Source organism: Apodemus sylvaticus, chromosome 10, assembly GCF_947179515.1.
Source record: "Apodemus sylvaticus chromosome 10, mApoSyl1.1, whole genome shotgun sequence".
Lineage (NCBI taxonomy): Eukaryota > Metazoa > Chordata > Mammalia > Rodentia > Muridae > Apodemus > Apodemus sylvaticus.
Genome location: NC_067481.1, coordinates 38,728,277 through 38,747,187, shown reverse-complemented (window position 1 = coordinate 38,747,187; position 18,911 = coordinate 38,728,277). Strand labels below are relative to the sequence as shown.

General features: G+C 47.6%; 1 protein-coding gene across 1 annotated transcript in view; it reads left to right on the top strand.

Moving 5' to 3' along the window:
• The first annotated feature begins 6 nt into the window (after positions 1-6).
• Positions 7-18,911, top strand: part of Myo19 (myosin XIX) — a 30,736-nt gene continuing 11,831 nt past the window's right edge. The window contains 14 exon segments of the mRNA XM_052196691.1: positions 7-236; positions 2,220-2,363; positions 4,739-4,877; positions 5,208-5,356; positions 7,984-8,097; positions 11,738-11,870; positions 13,009-13,078; positions 13,672-13,774; positions 14,372-14,468; positions 14,581-14,633; positions 14,635-14,658; positions 16,260-16,350; positions 16,684-16,855; positions 18,310-18,383. Coding sequence (XP_052052651.1) covers positions 2,352-2,363; positions 4,739-4,877; positions 5,208-5,356; positions 7,984-8,097; positions 11,738-11,870; positions 13,009-13,078; positions 13,672-13,774; positions 14,372-14,468; positions 14,581-14,633; positions 14,635-14,658; positions 16,260-16,350; positions 16,684-16,855; positions 18,310-18,383 — 1,231 coding nt within the window. The 5' untranslated portion in view covers positions 7-236; positions 2,220-2,351.

Here is an 18,911-nt window from a genome sequence, read left to right as displayed (position 1 = left end):
GGGAGGAGCCGGCGGGCTCCCGGCCATCTAGCTGCGGTGACAGTGGTCCGCCGGCGCCCGGGAGGTCCCGGCCTTCTTTCTTAGCCGATCTCGCTCTCTCTCCTCTACGGGCTCTTCCCGCCGCCTCACCCTGCCCACCCGCCCTTCCAATCGGCCTGGGCGCCCCGGCCGTGGGACCGGTGAGTGCCACTCTCCGCCTAGATCCAAAACCCCTCACCGCCTGAGGGAATAGGGAGGTCAGTGTGTCTCTCAGAACTAAAACAGAAGGAGGCCTCTCACTTTCTAATTCAGCATTTCGCTTTTTACCCTCTTATGACCTAGGAGGAGGTAGCACATAGCTCGTGGCTTTTGCTCAGGACAAGGACCTTCACGGTCACTTTTCAGCTTGCCAGCAGGGGGCCACAGAGGGGGGTGTTTCTGGCTGCAGGAGTCTGTCCCTTTCCTTGTCCTACCCAGAGACGGCGGGAGAGGCTTAAGGAAACTGCGCCCTTGACTAGGGTCATATCCACCTTCCCAGGAAGGACGCATTCTCCCTGTACCAGGTGCTTCCGGAGTGGTATCCCAGCCCTGGGCACCTTGGGCACGCTGCCAGTGCTGGATCCCTCCAGGAATCTGGAGCAAAGCAGGCTGAGACCCCCAGGACCCTGTCCAGCTCTTTTCCTTATCGCCCTCCTGCTGTACTTCTGACAAAAAGAACTCGGAAGCAGAGGCAGAGGGGGTGGCAGTCTGGTTACCACTTGCCTTGACTTGGCCCTTCACATATTCATTACTCTCTTCTGCCTACTGTGGTCACACCCTTTCCAGAAATTCTTGGTGGTAACCGCGAGTAGAGGGAGCTGGAGAACTGGAGACAACTGCTCTGATCTGATTTGACTTCAACGGGAGCTGATGCTGCAGAGTAATGACCCGCATTTACTAAGCTCTCGCAGGTTCTTACCTGCAGGAGCCATAAATTTGCGCTTTGTAGTATGGTATTATACCATTGGCAGTTGTATAAAAATGAGGCTTACAGAGCTCCTCTAATGTATTCTAAGAGGGTTGTGAGCTTTGGATTTTAACTTATGCTCTGTTGTGGTCTCCTGATCGGCCTTCCTCTTAAGATAAGCTTCCAGCCGAGTGTCCAGAGACCCTTGGGTGATGGGCTCCAATATACACAGTGATATTGTCTAGCAGAGCCCTGATTCCCTTTTCTTTTTGAATTTTCCCTCTCCCCATTTTATGGAAATCCCTGGTCCTGCTTCTTTAAAGATTAGGTGTGTTCAGAGCCTCACAAAATCTGTATCAGGGTTATTTCATCCATCCATCATAGATGTCCCCCATCCTCAACCCTCATTGCTAGGCAGGGATGGGAGCCTGGGACAGACACTCCAAGTCTGACTGAAGCTCACCATTTTTCAGATAGATTCCTCTCTCCTGGTCTCACCTTGTTTGTTTGAGACACGGTCTTAGAGTGTAGCCCAAACAGGCCTCAAACTCTGAGATCCTCCTGCCTCATCCTCTTGTATGTTGAGATTGCAGGCACATGCCACCAGTCTCAGTCTCGTCTGTTGGGCAGTGGGCATTCCCTACCTGTTTAATGTGTCCAAATGGATCATCAACTCTATGCATGAAACTAATGTTCCTGCACAGTGATACATTCAGATTTGTACTGTGCTTTCAAACCTTGAACTTACTGACCTTCATAACCTCTCTATGTAAGGTAAATTTAACTATCCCTATCTTCAAGGTGAGAGTTTGGGGCAGTAGGGTTGCCCTGGGGCCACATACCCATCCAGTGACTACAATTCCCTTCCCATAGGGCAGCTTCCCAGGGACATCAGTAGTTGACTCCAGGCCTATTCTCCATCAGCTGCTGGCTACATGTATGTAGGGTGTTTCTGTCTAATGCTGATGATACGGCCAAGGCTACCTCTTCATTCTCCATAGCATACTGACCCAGACGATCTTGCAACCCCAGCCTATCACTTACTTCCCTTAAAATTGCCCCTGGCCTTTTACTGTGAGAGAAACATCAGAGAGTATTCCAGGTAGTCTCTGGAGGCTCTCAGCAAAGGTGCCTTGCTTCCTAATTGGCAAGGGGACGCACAGATTCTCCCTCTCTGCCCAGGCCTGCCTGGTTCTCATTTGGGATCCTCCTGCTTGGTGGGAGGAGCAGGACTGAGTCATCCCAGAGAGGCCCTCACCTGTGTGTGGCCCTTGTCTTCTGTCTCACGCTACAGGTTTCAAGATGACTCGTCTGCGATGCCCACACACCTGAGTCGTCTTCTGGAGTGAGGGCCTCATGACCAGGTTGAAAGACAGTACTGCCTGTGTCTGTGACACAGAACTCTGGCTGACCACACTGAAGCACAATGCTCCAGCAGGTAATCCCTCAAGCCAACATTACTGAGCCCCACCAAGCACTTTCCTGCTTGCTTGTCTGAATAAAGACTGCAGTGCTTCTAGTGAAGGACAGGAAAGACCCTCTTTTCCCTCTTCAGATAGGTATCCCAGGACTCTTCCTGATACCTAACTTGAATGACTCCCTTTTTGTGGTTTTGTGCCTCTTTTCCTTGCAATGATTACGGGGAGATAGGTAAAGAAATCCAAATCACATTGATAACCTAAAATGGGGGCATATCCTGACAGAAGTTCCTGACTGTTTTGTTGCGTCACTTTGGAAATTTGGGGCCTCCAAGAATACTCATTGAATCATCCTTTAAGAAAATCAAGAGGCCCAGCAGCAATGGTGGTACATGCCTTAAGTCCCAGCACCTGGGAGGCAGAGACAGGCAGAGATACTTGAGTTTAAGGCCAGCCTGGTCCACAAAATGAGTTCCAGGACAGGCAGAGCTACACAGAGAAACCTTGTCTTGGGGGGGAGGGAGGAGGGAGAGGGGAGGAAGGGGGAGGAGGAATGAATTAGCCAAGCAAGCTGGGCATGGTAGCACACATCTTTAGTGCCAGCACTTGGGAGGCACTGGCAGGGAGATCTCTGTGTGTTCAATGTCTAAAAGAGAGAGACAGAGCCTGTCTCAAAAGAAAGAATTATCCAAGTGGAGAAGGAACATGATTGGTTCAAACGAGAGGTAAGCCTGTGCAAAAATGTAGGAGACGGTAGGTAGCTTAGGTGGAATCTGGCATGCAGCCTCTGAAAAGGCTGGGACCCTGATCTGCAAGGAGGGAACCATCCTCCACTGTGGAGCTCTAGCTCATGTACATAGCATCCTTTATAAGTAGCTCAGATCCAGACAGCACAATGCTGTATATTTGCTGAAATTTTATTTTGCTAAATGTTGCCCCATATTAAGGGCTCGGGGAGTTTGTGCTCTAGTGAGCCCCAGCAGACTAACCAAGGTAGGACTTCTCAGGCTCAAGAAAGTCCTGGTCAATGCTGCTGGACCATTGAGCCATTTGCCAAGAAATAGACTTGAAGGCTAAGAAAAGTAGGCAAGACAATTTTCTGCTTTGGGCTGTTGAATTTTCTTTTTTCCGTATTCCTAAAGTAATCATCTTTAGCACAGCTGCACTAGGAACTGCCCTGTGTTTGGCCCTTGTTAATAGGAGGCACTACGCTTGAGTATGTTGCTTTAGTGAAAAAATATAGTCGTATGTACTACACAGTGTTGTATGTCCTCTTTCTGGAGACCCTGCTCAGACAAGTGAAATGACTGCCTCAAGGTCACATTCATTATCAGGGATTTGGAAAAACAAAGGAAGGCAAATGAAAAGGACATTAAAGTTGCCTCGTCATCCTATCCAGCACAGCATTGTAAAGAACAGTTAGACTTTTTGTTTGGTTTTTGAGACAGGGTTTCTCTGTGTATCCCTGGCTGTCCTGGAACTCACTCTGTAGACCCAACTGGCCTCGAACTTAGAGATTCATCTGCCTCTTCCTCCCGAGTGCTGGGACCAAAGGGGAGAGCCACCACCCAGCACAATCTAGCTCTCTAATCCAAGCTCTTGATCACCAGACTCAAAACTCCCAGTCAGTCAAAACTGTTCCTAAATTGTAACTGGGTTTTGTGTTTTGTTTGTTTTGTTTTTTACATAGGCCCTTTCTCTTCCTTTCTTTTCCTACCTCTCCCTTCCCTTCCCTTCTCTTTCTTTTCTTTCTTCTGTCTTTGCCCTTCCAAAGATTCAGCTGTGCTGACTGCAGCAATTACCCTAGATAACAAGAGCCTGATTCGTACATTATGATGTGTCTGAGCCTCACAGTCTTTAAAAGAAACTCATTACAGTGCTGCTCAAACGAAACAAGCTACCTTGGCTTGTTCCTGATGGGTTAAGCATTTCGAGTTCATCAGTCTTGTTGAAAACACACCATACCACGACTTTAGCCTCCCTAAGCCGATTCTCTTCCCACTCCATCCTCTCTGGAGGACAGACAGCAGCTCTGTAGGGCTGGGAGCCTGTAGCCTAAAGGCTGCCTTAGCTGGAGCTCATAGCAGAGGAGACAGGACAACATTGATTATTAATACATACTATCAAGGCCTTGATTAAGTGCTCTGTGTGTCTCTTCCCCCCCCCCCAACCTGGTAGTTGAGTTTATCTTCCTTTATTTATGGGGGAGTAGGGAGGGAACATGGCTCTTAGAAGTGAATTATCCAGACTCTCATGCTAATAAGTAGCAGAGCTGAAACTTGAGCCACCTGGATCTTGTAGAAACCTGTTCTTTCTCCTCTGCAGGCTCCACCCATATTACCTGCCAGCTGGTCTGAGGCCCGGGTCTCATGGCTCTTGTGTTGTTCCCCTCCAGGTGAATGGCCACAGTTCAGGCTCTGATGCCCAAGGTAGGGCATCTCTCAAGCCAGACCTAAGGGAGTTCCTGGGTGGGGAGGTCCCACTGCACCAGCTGGATGACCTCACCAAGGTGAATCCCGTGACACTGGAAACAGGTATGAGCCTTCCTCTTCTCCAGACTGTTGCTCCAAAAGAATAGGGGCGCAGCAAGGATCTTCAGCACTGTTTCCTCAGTTCAGACCACGAACTGAGACTCCTGACTTGGCCTCTGCCCCAGGAAGCCTGGCACTGCACCTGGGCTCCCCAGGGCAGGCTTTGCTCTAGGTTTGGGACTCGTCTTAATTAGATCTTATATCTATTCACTGGGGAGCTACAGGGTTCTAATGGCATTTAGCTAATTATAGAGGGAAGGCTGCTTAACAGATATGTGTCTGGGGTTCTGTCTGTATTTGAGCCAGACTTCGCTAACAGCATCTTTGCCTCAGTCCTAAGGTGCCTGCAGGCCCGGTACATGGAAGACATATTCTATACCAATGCTGGCTGTACTTTGGTAGCTCTGAACCCCTTTAAGCACATCCCTCAACTCTATGCACCAGAGCTTATGCAAGAGTACCATGCTGCACCTCAGCCTCAGGTAAGGCTTCCGGCTTCTGTCTAAGCCTCCCTGCAGTCTCTCCAGCCTTCATCTATGCAACAGTGATATAATCATTCAAAGCCTACTGGTGCCATGTCTTAGCCCAACAAGAACTCTCAGAAATTTGGACACATAACTAAGGTACAATGTGGCAGACAAATAGTTTAGGTTCCAAGCCTGAAACCTAAAATAAATACATAAAACAAAGAATTTATTGCTACTACTACTACTATGAAGGATTTACAGACGTAATTGTGTCCTTAGCTATCTTTTTAGAAAAGAATAAAAGTATGTATAAAAAGGATTGTCTGTCTTTGAAAAGTCTTTTTTTTTTCCGGTTTTTCAAGACAGGGTTTCTCTGTGTAGCCTTGGCTGTCCTGGAACTCACTCTGTAGACCAGGCTGTCCTCAAACTCAGAAATCCACCTGCCTCTGCCTCCCAAGTGCTGGGATTAAAGGCATGCGCCACCACCTAGCACATGTTCTTCTATACTGAGAATAAATTACAATACGAAGACAAGAATAAATTCTTGAGGAATGGGAGGCAGTGGTGTAGGCTGGGAATGGACTTCTGTTTAGGAGGAGGCAAGAAGCAGCTGTCTGGCTGGAGAAAGCCTGGGGTGAGGTGATCAGTAAAGGGTTGAGATGACTCCACTGGGCAGACCTCCCACAACGTGCAGGAGGTGGGCCTTTGGACAGAGTCTGCCAGGGGAATGATAAAAGTGAAAGAAACGGAACACTTGAGGCTTCTTAACAGTCCAGTTACTAGGCAGGTACAGCAAGGTCAGTTAGAGAAAGACAGCTCTCAGGAAGCTGTAAGTGATCACTGCTGGCAGGCCAGTGAGGCGTGGTGCAGACGGCACTGCCCTCGAGTTTATGTAAGGAGAACTTTCCAAGTGGGGTAAAAGACGTTGATCCTGAGAACCCACCTGCTCTGATATCTGTCCACTTCTGAAATGTCAGATCATGGTCCCCACTTTTCCATGCTACCCGACTGGATGTCAGCATGTTGAGGGCAGTATTTGTTGAAAGACTGGCTTTTGAATTCAAATCCCACAGATGTCCTTACATGCTGAGTTCTGTAGCAGGTTATTATTAATTCCTCTTGAGCCTCACATAGCTCATCTTTAAGGCTAGCCTGCTAATTCTTAGGTAGTCTGCGCTGTCTAATTTATGTCAGCCTGGCACAAGCAGCTGGGGTCACCTCGGAGGTGGGAACCTCTGAGAAAATGCCTCCATAAGACTGTAGGCAAACCTGTATGGCATTCTCTTATTTAGTGATTGATGTGGGAGGGCCCAGCCCATTGTGGTCCTGGATGGTCCTGGATGCTGTAAAAGCAGTAAGAGCAAGCACTCCTTTATGGCCTCTGCAAGAACCCTGAGGGTATTTTCCCTCCCTGGGTTCCTGCTCTGCCTGCCTTCAAAGATGAACTCTGATACAGAAGTGTAAGCACAATAAACCCTTTCACCCCAAGTTGCTTTGGTCACGCTATTTTCTCACAGCAATAGAAACCCTAACTAATACAGGCAGTAAGTTAAAAGGTTTTTTGTTTTGTTTTGTTTTGTTTTGTTTTTCAAATTATAAATAAGCAGAAGAATCAGACTATTACAGAAAAATGTAGAGTTGGCTCTGTTGGTCAAGTGTTCACCTCGAATACACAGAGATCTGAGTTCCATCCCCACAACTGTAGAAACCAGGTATAGTGGCACTTGGGAGGTAGAAGCAGCAGGATCAGAAGTTCATTATCATCCTCAGCTACAAAGCAAACCATCTGGACCACAGAAAAGCCTGTCCATCCTTAGTGGGGAGGGGATGGCTGGAGAAATAGATCAGTGGTTAAGAGCACTGACTGCCCTTCCAGAGGTCCTGAGTTCAATTCCCAGCAACCCTATGATGGCTTACAACCATCTGTAATGGGATCTGATGCCCTTTCTGGTGTGTCTGAAGAGAGCTACAGTGTCCTCATATAAATAAAACAAATCTTTAAAAAAATAAATCTTAAAAAAAACAAAACAAACAAACAAACAAAAAAAACCACTTTCTTCTCTCTCAGAGAAGAAACTAGGATTTAACAGCAACATGTTGGCTCACATGTTGACTCCAGTCCCAAGGAATCTTGACTTCAGATTCTGGCCTCCAAGGGCACTGTATATATGTGATACAGGCATACATGCAACAAAACGTCCATACACATAAGAAAAAAAATTTTTTTTCAAGACAGGGTTTCTCTGTGTAGCCCTGGCTGTCCTAGAGCTCACTCTGTAGACCAGGCTGGCCTTGAACTCGGAAATTCCGCCTGCCTCTGCCTCCCAAGTGATGGGATTAAGGCATGCACCAGCACTGCCTGGCCCAAGAAAATGTTTTGTTTTTTTTTTTTTAATGTAAGAAATAGAATCAAATGCGAGCATAAGGTCCCAGAGTGCTGGAAGCTAGCTGTGTCCATACTGAGCGAACCTCGGTGGATGACTCAGCCATAGGTGTTTTGTAGTTGGGCCTAACTTCATGGCATCTGGGCAAGTATTTTTGGAGGAAGCATGCTAGCACCACTCCTGGTAGCTTCCCAGTCTAGGCTGTCACTGAATCGCTTTCTCGTGAAAACCAGTACTCATGTGCCTTTGATATTCCAGAAGTTGAAGCCCCACATCTTCACTGTGGGTGAGCAGACCTATAGGAATGTCAAGAGCCTGATGGAGCCCATCAACCAGTCCATTGTGGTCAGTGGAGAGAGCGGAGCCGGAAAGGTGAGAAGGCCAAGTTTGTACCCAGTCCCTCAACCTAGCTAGGTGAGCAGGAAGGCACAGGCCATTGCCAGCAGCATCATTGGCCGCGGAGTCGCTCACAGACAGGCTGCCTGAACCAGGGAGTCAGTCTGCTGTGGTCAGCAAGCACCACACCAGAGGTCAGAAAATGAGGCTCCAGGGCAGCCTCCACTGCCAGCTCTGCTGCCACCCTGATGAGATACTTTCAGCTCATGCAGCTTTACTCTCTCACTGACGGTGCCTCTGGAATCTTTAGAAACAGCAGTCTGGGAGTCCAGCATAGTGGTACAACAGATAGTGTACCTCAGAAAGGCTCGTAACATCGAAGGCCTGAGTCATTTCACTTGTGAAATGAAAAGGAATAGAGGGCCAACACCAGCATGGGACCTCTGTGTGAGTGTGAAGGAGCCTATGTTTGACGTGATGGCACACACCTGTAATGCCAGGATTTCAGAAGTGATGTAGGAAGATCACGCGCCAGCCAAGAGTAGGTAGTGAGTAGGTAGTGAGATGCTTTATCTTGTTACACTTAGAGGATCAGGTTCAGTTCCCAGCAACTGTGTGGTGGTTAATAAGCATCTGAAACTAGTTCCTGAAGATCTGATGCTCCCTCTGACCTGTGGACACTGCACAGAGGTTTGCAGAGATACATTCAGGCAAACAACCATACACATAAAATAAAAAAATAATAATAGCTATTAAAAAAAAACTTTTTAAAAACCCTGCTGGGGTTATCGATGATGTCAAAGGCTGTGTGAGAAGCTCCTGGTATGGCCAGAGGGCCTTATAGACAGAAGAACCTCAGCTGGTGAGATGGGTGTTGCATAAACAAGAATGTCTACAGCTAGTGAGAGGAAGCCATCAACTCAGGCCTCACCCAGCTGCCTCTCCCTTCCCACAGCACTTTATGAGGGTTCTTTGGACTATAAGCCCCTTTGACCTACACTGATGTCAGAGTCTAGGACTGGGGAGAACCTGGTTGAAGACCAACACAAGCAGAACTCAATAACCCTTCACTGAGTAGCCATTATGGCCATGGGCTGGGCCTGCTTTCCTTTTTTTACTTGTAATTAGTTGCGGGTGGGGTGGCACTTGTGAACAGTACATGTGTAGAGGTCAGAGAAGAACTCTCGGGAGTCAGTTCTCTCTTCCCACCAAGTGGGTCCGAGCACAGAACTCAGGTCATCAGGCTTGGCATTGAGAACCTTGACCTGCTAAGCAATCTTATTGGCCCTTTTTTTTATATTTTTGCTGTACAGGAGATTAAACCCAGAGCCCGGAATATGCTCTTCAGGCATGCTACCAAAGAACTATGATACATCCCTAGACCTTACTTTATTTTTTAATTTTGAGTCAAGGTCTCAGTAAATTGACCAGAATGGCCTTGAACTCACATAGTCTAGCCCTCTTCTGGCCTCTATGGGCACCAGACATACCTGCAACCAAAACACCTGTAAACACAATAAAATAAAATTAAAATCTAAAGTATAACTTTAAAAAAGACCTACTTCAAAGTAGTCAGAGTTATTATTCCCATATTAATTGGAGGCAATATTTCAATCCATAGTGTACCTTAAACAAGAGGGAAAAACCAGTTGCCTGTGTTCAGCCCCAAGCAAAAACACTGTAGAACTCAGCTTGCTTACATAGTGGGTTAGAGGCATAGCTGCGTAGGAGACTACTTGTCTGGCATTCATAGGCCTTGAGTTCATTTCTTAGCACCACCAAAGTTAAATACTAATCAAATCCAAAGTCAGCAGAAGAAAGACAATGAAAAATAATAATCTAGAAAACAAAAACAATGTAAAAACCAAATGAATTCCAAGGATTTTGTTTTGCAGTGTGAGTTTTGAGTTGCAGATTATGTACATGCAAGGTGAATGCTCTACCACTGAGCCCCATTCCCAGCCAACACAACCTTTAAAAAAGATGGATAAAATCTGCACCTTCATGATGCACATACATACACATAGACACATAAAATTAGATAAACTAAGTCTTTCTTTAAAAAAAAGTTAAAAGCGATATTATTCTTATTATTCTTGCAAAGAAAGTGCCAGCCAGCTCCAGATAGCTTCACTTATGAACTCTGCCAAGCATTAAAAGAAGAAATGCTACAAACCCTCAAAGTCTGACAGAAAATAGAAGAAAGTGAACGCCTCTAACCTAAAGAATTTGCTAAGAAAAGAGATGGGGTGAGTTGCTAGGAGTTCAAGGCCAGCCTGAACCATAAGACCTTGTCTCAAAAAAAAAAAAAATATCGGGAAAGGTGTAATTTATCACGGTGATAGGACAAAGTCAGCACAGAAAAAGGCAATGTGGAAAGGGCCAGCTCCACTAATGCTGTGATGTGCATTTATAATCTCTAAGGAGACTAAAGGACAAAGCAGTAGGTGTTTAAGTAACATATCTCATTTTGGCTGATTAAAACCAAGGAGTATAAATTTTATTAGATTGACTTTAAAATAGAGCACTGCCATTTAGTAGGTTGTTTTTGTTGATTTTTTTGTTGCTATTGTTGTTTTGAGACAGAGTCTCTGTATATTCCTGGCTGACCTGGCATTCACTATGTAGACAAGGCTCACCTCACAGAGGTGCCTCCTGCCTTTGCTTCCTGGGGATTGGGACTAAATTCATATGCCACATGCTCAGCCAATAGTAGGTTTTGTGAAAATAAAGTTTAAAAGATTTGGCTTTTTTGTATCATTTTCCTGTCTTGTTTCATCAGTTAAAAAATAGATATATGGAGGCAAACATGATGGCGCACACCATTAATCCCAGCACTCGGGAGGCAGAGGCACTCGGTCTCTGAGTCCCAGGCCAGCCTGATCTACAGAATGAATTCCTGCACATCCAGGGCTACACAGAAAAACCTGGTCTTGGGAATAGAGGGAATAGATGGAGCTCAGCATGGAGGTTTACGCCTTTAATGCACTGGGGAGTCAAAAGTGGGAAGATGTCTGTGATCTCAAAGTCAGCCTGATTCACAAAGAAAGTCCCAGGCTAGCAAGGACTACAGAATGAAATCCTGTCCCAAAACTAAATAAATAGGACAAAAATAGATACATAAACAAGATACGAGAAATAAATAAATAAAAATAGATAAAAACCCAAAATCTTCGGGGTCTGTAAGTAAATGCACAGAAAGCCTCCTATAAAATAATCACTAATGGCTGTAAGGCCTCCGAGATGGTGAGTGTCTACCAGGTCTGGGCTTGAGGTGTGTGGAGGGTGTCCCTTAGACACTCTTAGACACTCCTTAGAGCGTCTTCTGAGCTGAGAGAAGCAGAAGTGTGCACCCCCGCTTCACAGATCAGAAGTGCCTTGCCCAAGGCACAGCTGAACTCAGCCTCCATGCGTTTGTGTAGGCAGCAACACTGGCTGCATGGACCCTCTAGTGGGTCTCTCTCTCTCTCTCTCTCTCTCTCTCTCTCTCTCTCTCTCTCTCTCTCTCTCTCTCCCTCTCCCCTCTCCCCTCTCCTCTTCTCTCTCTCTCTCTCTCTCTCTCTCTCTCTCTCTCTCTCTCTCTCTCTCTCTCTCTCTCTCTCTCTCTCTCTCTCTCTCGGGCCCTGTAGTGGAGGGAATAAGGAGGACTCTACCCACATGGCTGTCTTTGCTACAGACATGGACATCCCGATGCCTGATGAAGTTCTATGCTGTGGTGGCTGCCTCGCCTACTTCCTGTGAGAAGCAGACGATTGCAGAGAGGATTGAACAGCGGATCCTGAACTCCAACCCTGTCATGGAAGCTTTTGGTGAGCTGGGTGTCCTCTTCACTGCACCACAGTCCCACTTCCTCTTGGATTCGCCCCTTCCAGGAAAGAGCTAGTACTTGAAGACTTCTCTTTGGGTTGAAGAATGACTCTCTCACTATGTAGGTTCTAGCCTCTCCCAGATTCTCTCAGTTTCTATTTGTTAAAGGTGCTACCATATGGGATACAGCTTGGTGCTAGAGAGTCCTTTTTAGGTAGAGCTGGTGCCATCTGGCATATCTAAAACAGTTGGATAGAAAGGGCCTTGGCTCATCTAGTCTAAATCTTATCTTTCCATTGAGTTTCCTAATGTTCCAAAAGAAGGAAATTTGTCAAAGGTGGCATAGCTTTTGTGGGGTGTGTTGTTTGGGAGGGGTTTTCCTTTTTTGTTTGTTTGTTTGGTTGGTTGGTTTGGTTTGGTTGTTTTTTAGAGGAGGGGGTTGTTTTGCTTTGTTTGGGTTTTCTACTTTTTGTTTTTTTGTTTTCCAAGGCAGTTCCCACTATCTAGCTCTGGCTATCCTGGAACTCATGAAGATCAGGCTTTCCTCACACTCACAGAGATCTGCCAGCCTCTGGCTCTGATTAAAGGAGTGTGCAATGGCACCTGGCTTATGGTGGTGTACCTTTTAGTGTCCATGTTGGTCCTGGAGTCCACAGGCTGTGTCTGTCTAAAACCTGAAGTAACAGCTTGCTTTCCCTTCTTCCTTGACTGGGGCTAGAGAGAGAACTCAGTGGTTAAAAGCATTTATTGCTCTTGCGGAAGACCTGAGTTCAGTTCCCAGCACCCACATGATGGCTCACAACCATCCCACAACTCTACTTCTATGGGATTGACCAGCTCTTCTGACCTCTTGCAGGCACCAGGCACATATATGGTACACATGCATGAATGCAGATAAAACCCTCATACAAATAAAAGGAAAAGCAGCCCTGACCACCTAGGCTTGTGCATTCCTGTTCCTGGTCCAGAGCCCATTTGCCAAAGCCCATGTGTCCAGTCCTTAATCCTGACCCCCATGACAGAAAAAATCAGCAAAGGGGCCTTTGGGTGACAGGGCCTTAGGAGACAGGCTCAGCCACAGCAGCTTGTGAAAATTCTGCAAGCCTGGGGAGCAGGTATAAATACAGGTGTGATCTCTAGGGAACGCGTGCACACTGAGGAATAACAACAGCAGTCGCTTTGGGAAGTTCATCCAGCTGCAGCTGAACAGGTAATAGCTACTGCCATTCAGCAAATGGGACAGTAGAGATGGGCATTGGAAGCAGCCGGGCAGTCACCATCCTGGGTCATGCCCCTGGGCTAAACCATCTCAGAGCTTGTATGTTGTATCTATGGGTTTCTCGAGCTCAGTGACCGCTGGAAGTATCCTGTTTTTAACCTAGAAAGCCATAGCTACTGTGACCTAGAGCTACAGTGTTCTTATGAGCTGTGTGCTCATGGTGGCTTCTCATGCTCAGAAATTTCTTGTTAAATGCCTCTTTAGGATATTACCTTGAGCCTGAAGCTAGGGCATTGGCTCACAGAGGTGATTGCCATGCCTGCCTGGGCTACATGCAAGAGAATGTCCCAGAACACACAAAGGCATTCTGAATTTTGTTGTTTGAGACAGATTCTCGTAGAACCCAGGTTAACCTTGAACTCCTGCTCTTCCCTGCCACTACACCTGGCTTCCCAGGGACACTCTGAATGTTCCCTACCCAAGAAAAGCTTGGAAGGGGTCTGCTAGGTAGCAGTCTGGTGTACAGCTATCACCACTGGCTGTGGGATGAAGGGATAATGCTGGGCTCTGCTTCTGTGTGCCAGAGCCCAGCAGATGACGGGAGCTGCAGTCCAGACCTACCTCCTGGAGAAAACCCGTGTGGCCTGTCAGGCCTCCAGTGAGAGGAACTTCCACATCTTCTACCAGGTCTGTGTCAGATGCAGTGCACTGTGCCATATGCAAGGCTGGGTGGCTTGTCCCTCTATCCCTAGCATGCTCCAGCCCTGGCCCCTTGGCTTGCTCTCAAACAGAGCTCACCAGGCACCATTTGGGCACAAAGGTTTTGCTGCCTCTGTCAGACCAGAAGGCCCTTGAGCAGGGCTTTGTCTTCTAAATAGAAGTTATATTACCCGCACTCGACTGAGGGCACGTTAGGATGGACATTTTCTCACCACAGCGTGAGGGCTGCTCTGGAATTGTTCCTTCCCTGGACTGGGCTTTTCCAGGGCATTGGTAAGGCTCCTTGCACCCAAAAGAAGCTTCTTTTGGGGAGGAGATATACCTCTCTAATTGAGATAAAGACTCCCCTGCAAGAGTCACACATTCTGCATCAGACCACCAGCTTTCCCGGAAGATGGTTGTTTTAGTGAGGCTGGAGACATCTCAGACAGAGATATGTTCCTTATACCCCATGCTCTGCGCTCAGCCTTTCAGTGTTGCTGCCATTTCTTGCTCCTCATTCTAACCCCAGGCTCGCAGGGCCTCCCACCCTCAGCTCAGCCTCCTGTACACCCCTTCCCACAGATCTGCAAAGGAGCCACCAAGGATGAAAGGCTCCAGTGGTACCTCCCTGAGGGAACTGCCTTCTCCTGGCTGCCCAATCCAGAAAGCAGTTTGGAAGGTAGGGAAAGCCTCCCCAACTGCCCCCAAAGCCCTACCCATTCTGCCTAGGGCCTGTCTCCTTCCCCCACTGACCCTGCTGACCACTGGGCTGTGACATGGATTCTTTTCAGAGGATTGTTTCGAGGTGACCAGAGAGGCCATGCTCCATCTGGGCATCGACACCCCCCACCCAGAACAACATCTTTAAGGTCAGAAGAAAAGCCGTGCTACTTACACTTAGAGATGATGGTAGCCCTTCTCAAGGACTGTCCTGGACGTGGGACTCTCCATGAGTGCCCAGGACTTGAGGCCCTATTGTACCATATCCAAGGAGCTGGCTGCTACTCTGTGGGGATGGATCCTGAAGACAGGTGCTAGACTGGACTGGCCCATAGAGTCAGTGAGTGGCATGTCATGTAGTCCTTGAGAAATGATTCAAGGTGCAGTGACCATCAAGCCCAGAACACAAGAACCTTGGGGCAGGCTTTATTACCATGACAAGAGAAATTGTCTTTTCCTGCTTGTCTAACACTTGAAAGCCTAAAAATTATATTCACGCCCCTTAGCTCACTTGGTTTTATCAAGTCTCTATGCATAAAGATTTTTTCCATTTTATACTTGAGAAAATCTGAAGTAGAGAAACCCAAGACACCACAAAGAGACAAAGTTGGTTTCAGGAGTTGTCATTCCAAATGCCCACCTCTTCCTCTTCCCCAACCCTGTCCTCTGCCTCTCCCGCTCCCTCTGGGAACCCAGAGAGCCAGCCTCATCGGCCTTTGCTCAAGGCCAGTGCTTCCCTCACTTCCTCATCCCCTAGAGCAACAAGATGTAGAAGGTAGGCTGGGAACAGGGACAGGGAAGCCGCTGCAGAAAGATGGGGATATTGATGACCTCCACATGGTGCTTAGGAAGCTAAGGTGCCACACCCAGTATGGACACTGTGAGATAAGAATTTGTGCCGAAGGACAGTCCATGGAGACCAGCCAGAGGAAGTGGACAACACTGGGAGTCTACGCATGGGTGCTGGTTTGAAGGTGTTGTGGCATACTCAAGTGGCAGGGAAGACACCATGATCAGGAAGGTGCTTTCCCACTGCAAGACTCGTCCATTCCACTAAAGATGTTATGACCCTGTGCCACAGCCATGCTGTCCTGGTAGTTTGGGACCAAAAGACCAGTAGCATGTAGAGATGATCTGTCTTGGGACCAGGCAGCAACGGTTCTCTTACTGTGAGGTCCAGGAGTTCCAAGGTTACTAGACCTTCCAAGGGTTCTCCTTGTCATCGTGGCTTCTTGAAGTTACCTATATAGGTCACTGAAGGCACAGGCAGAAGGATGGTTCCTACTGCAGAGACTAGGATCACAGTTCCTCCCCTAAGCTGGACTGTCACAGCCCAGTAATGCTGAGAAAGGGCCCAGGAAACCATGGCTATGCCCATCCAGCAGAAATGTCCCTGGCTGGTAACTAACAGGAGCAGTGCTCTGTGCGGGCTGTTCTGAAGTGAGCAGTGGGACAGGATGGATGGAGGCAGGCCCTGCTGGTTGCTCTGGAAGGTATCTGAAGTCCTGCTGCCTAGACACTAATCTCTCTTCTCTCCTAGGCTGTCTCTATTATGGGCATCCTCATGGCATGTGCCTCACAGAATGTTGAAGAGATTGTGTTGGGATCTCTACCATATGAAATCATGTCTGACAGAGATAGACAGAGGGGCAGTCATCGGGAGCTCCCTTCTGCTGTTGTGACATCAGCATGAGGACTCATCTTGGTCAGGTCAAGCCCCTGCTTCCTGACCATCCCTTCTGCCCTTCAGGTCCTAGCTGGACTACTGCACCTTGGCAATGTCCACTTTGTTGACTCAGAGGATGAAGCCCAGCCCTGCCAACTGATGGATGGTACCAAGGGTGAGAGAAGACGATGGGGGAATGCACCTGGCAGGGATGACTGGTGTTGGTAGAATGCGGTGGGAAATTGAAGGGCGAACGTTTCAATCTAGTACCCTTGACTAAACCATCTGCTGTAAGGCCCACCATGGATAATACACTCCTCAGCCTCTGATGAAGCCAGTAGTGTTGTCTCCAATAATCAGAGTCAGGTGGCTTGGAAAGTGATTTGTCCAATTGTAACACTGTGACTTCAAGTCCTGCCTCTACCATGTAAGGAGGCCTTGGGCAAGGCTCTTCATCCACTCAGTTCCAGTGGAGGATGTTTGCCTAAGGAGAACTCTCCTCTCCCAGTTTCTGTCAGGACCTCAGCCTTGCTGCTGCAGCTCCCAGAGAACATGCTGCTGGAGAGTATGCAGATTCGAACCATCAAGGCAGGCAAGCAGCAGCAGGTGTTCCAGAAGCCCTGCTCCCGAGCAGAGTGTGACACACGCAGAGACTGTCTGGCCAAACTGATCTATGCACGGTGAGTGATTTACTCTGGGCCTTCACTTGCCCATAGGTTCTTAGCCTGTTTTGGGTTGAACCAAACAATTGTCAGGCAATAGATATAGGTCCAAGATGTGGAGGCTGGAGAAAGCAGACCAGTTGCTGGGCTCCCAGGAGATGCAGGGCATGGCTCCCAAGTTTGCCCTAAACCTGGCCTCTTTGCCTGTATTGAATGGAGAAGTTGCTCCAAAAGTGATCTCCACCTTTCCAGTTCCAGGTTCAGACTGCTGAGTAGTAGCGAGGCGCCTCTGTCACCTGTACCCTGGTGCCTTAGGTCATTCATCTGGGGAGTGGAGCCAGAAGCTCCGCTCACTGTCAATGCAACCAGGATGCCCAACAGGCGGGAGCCCAGCAAGGCAGGGAAGGTGGGTCCTCACCTTTCTTAGGACATGTCTAGGCACCTCTGGTCTATCCTCTGGCCATGTGGTCAAATACTGTCTCATCTAGTGTTATGAGAACCTTCAGAGTACCTTGTAAAGGCTATCAAGGGCTCAGATGCCCCTGAGATTATTATGGCCAGTGTTTAGATAGGTGTGTGTGAGATCTTGAACAACCATGTTCAGAGCCAAGAATCTGAGGTCCTCCTAAGCCCATAGCAACTAGAGACACTTGTGCCTCAAAGCAGGTCTTAGGGTTTTTTGAATTTTGAAATTTGGGTTATTTTAAGACAGGGTCTTACTGTGTGACTGGCTGGCCTGAAATTCACTGTCAGAGCTGTAATTAAAGGTGTATGCAACTACACCCAGCAGCCAAGAGATTTTTAAATAACTCTACAAATTACTGCACATGGAAAATTAGAACGAGCTCTTCTAGCTAAAGAGCATTTAACATATAGAAGCAGTCATGTTACATGAGTCCACTCATTTTAGTATATTGTGTGAATGTTTGAACCGCTTGCCAAAAAAAAAAAAAAAAAAAGTTCTGATTTAAACCAGTTGGAGAGTAATTACTTAAAGAGAAACTAAGGCATAGTGACCACCTCTAAGCACGTTTTAGGCTGCAGTAGGGGTTGCTAGTTCCATACCAGAGTCTTTATGTAGGCCCTTTTTCCAAAATGGGGGTAAGGGAAGGCAATGTGCAGGATTTTTCAGGGGAATTCAGTATACTCAGCTTATTACAAACACAACTGGGACCTGCCAATATCTTCTAGTCACGGTATTAGCTGGTGATGGGTCGTGTGACTGATGCAGACCTATACCCTGCCTGACCCAAGAGCTTAGCTGTCCTGTCTTGCTAGAACAGGTTAGATTTGTGTATACCTAGAAATATATGCCCAGAACCTGCCTCTGCAATAGGTCAAGATTGCATAAGCCAGAAACAAGAGGATTGGGCCTTTGGTGTGGTAGGTTCAGAACTCTGGGCCTTTTAGCATGTGGCAGGTACCCTTCCTGGGAGGTCAGTTTTAACACATCTATTCTTTCCCACCAACAGGCTATTCGACTGGCTGGTGTCTGTGATCAACAGCAGCATCTGTGCAGACTCCAGCTCATGGACTGCCTTCATAGGTAGCAGGGCTCACCCTGCGGGAACCCTCCAGAAACAAGCCATTGGGCCCGGGGTGGAGGAAGGGTCCCTGGGTGACCTGGGTGCCCGTGAGCAGCTCCTTCCCTCTCTTTGCTTGTGTCCCCATCCATCTATCCATCTATCCATTCATCCTTCCTTCCTCCCTTCCTTCCTTCCTTCCTTCCTTCCTTCCTTCCATCCGTCCATCCAGGAGTTTGGTGATATTTCTATGTTTAATTGCCCACATATGACACGTCTGTGGCTCTTAGACCAGTTTATGTCTTATCCCTAATGTTTCTTTTCTTCTAGTCCCAGGAAGGTACAGTTGAGGGCAACATTGTTGTAACTTTGGGTTGGGTGAGTCAAATAGGGAAAAATTAAAGCCTAGAGATGCCAACACAGTTTGTTTAAAGAGGGCCATGAGCTAGGCTGATGAGATAAGGTCCTCTGAACAAGGTCACTAAAGAGAACGTTCCCTGGTATCACACAAAAACAGGACCCAGTATCAAGGGGACCCTGTTGGGGCCAGA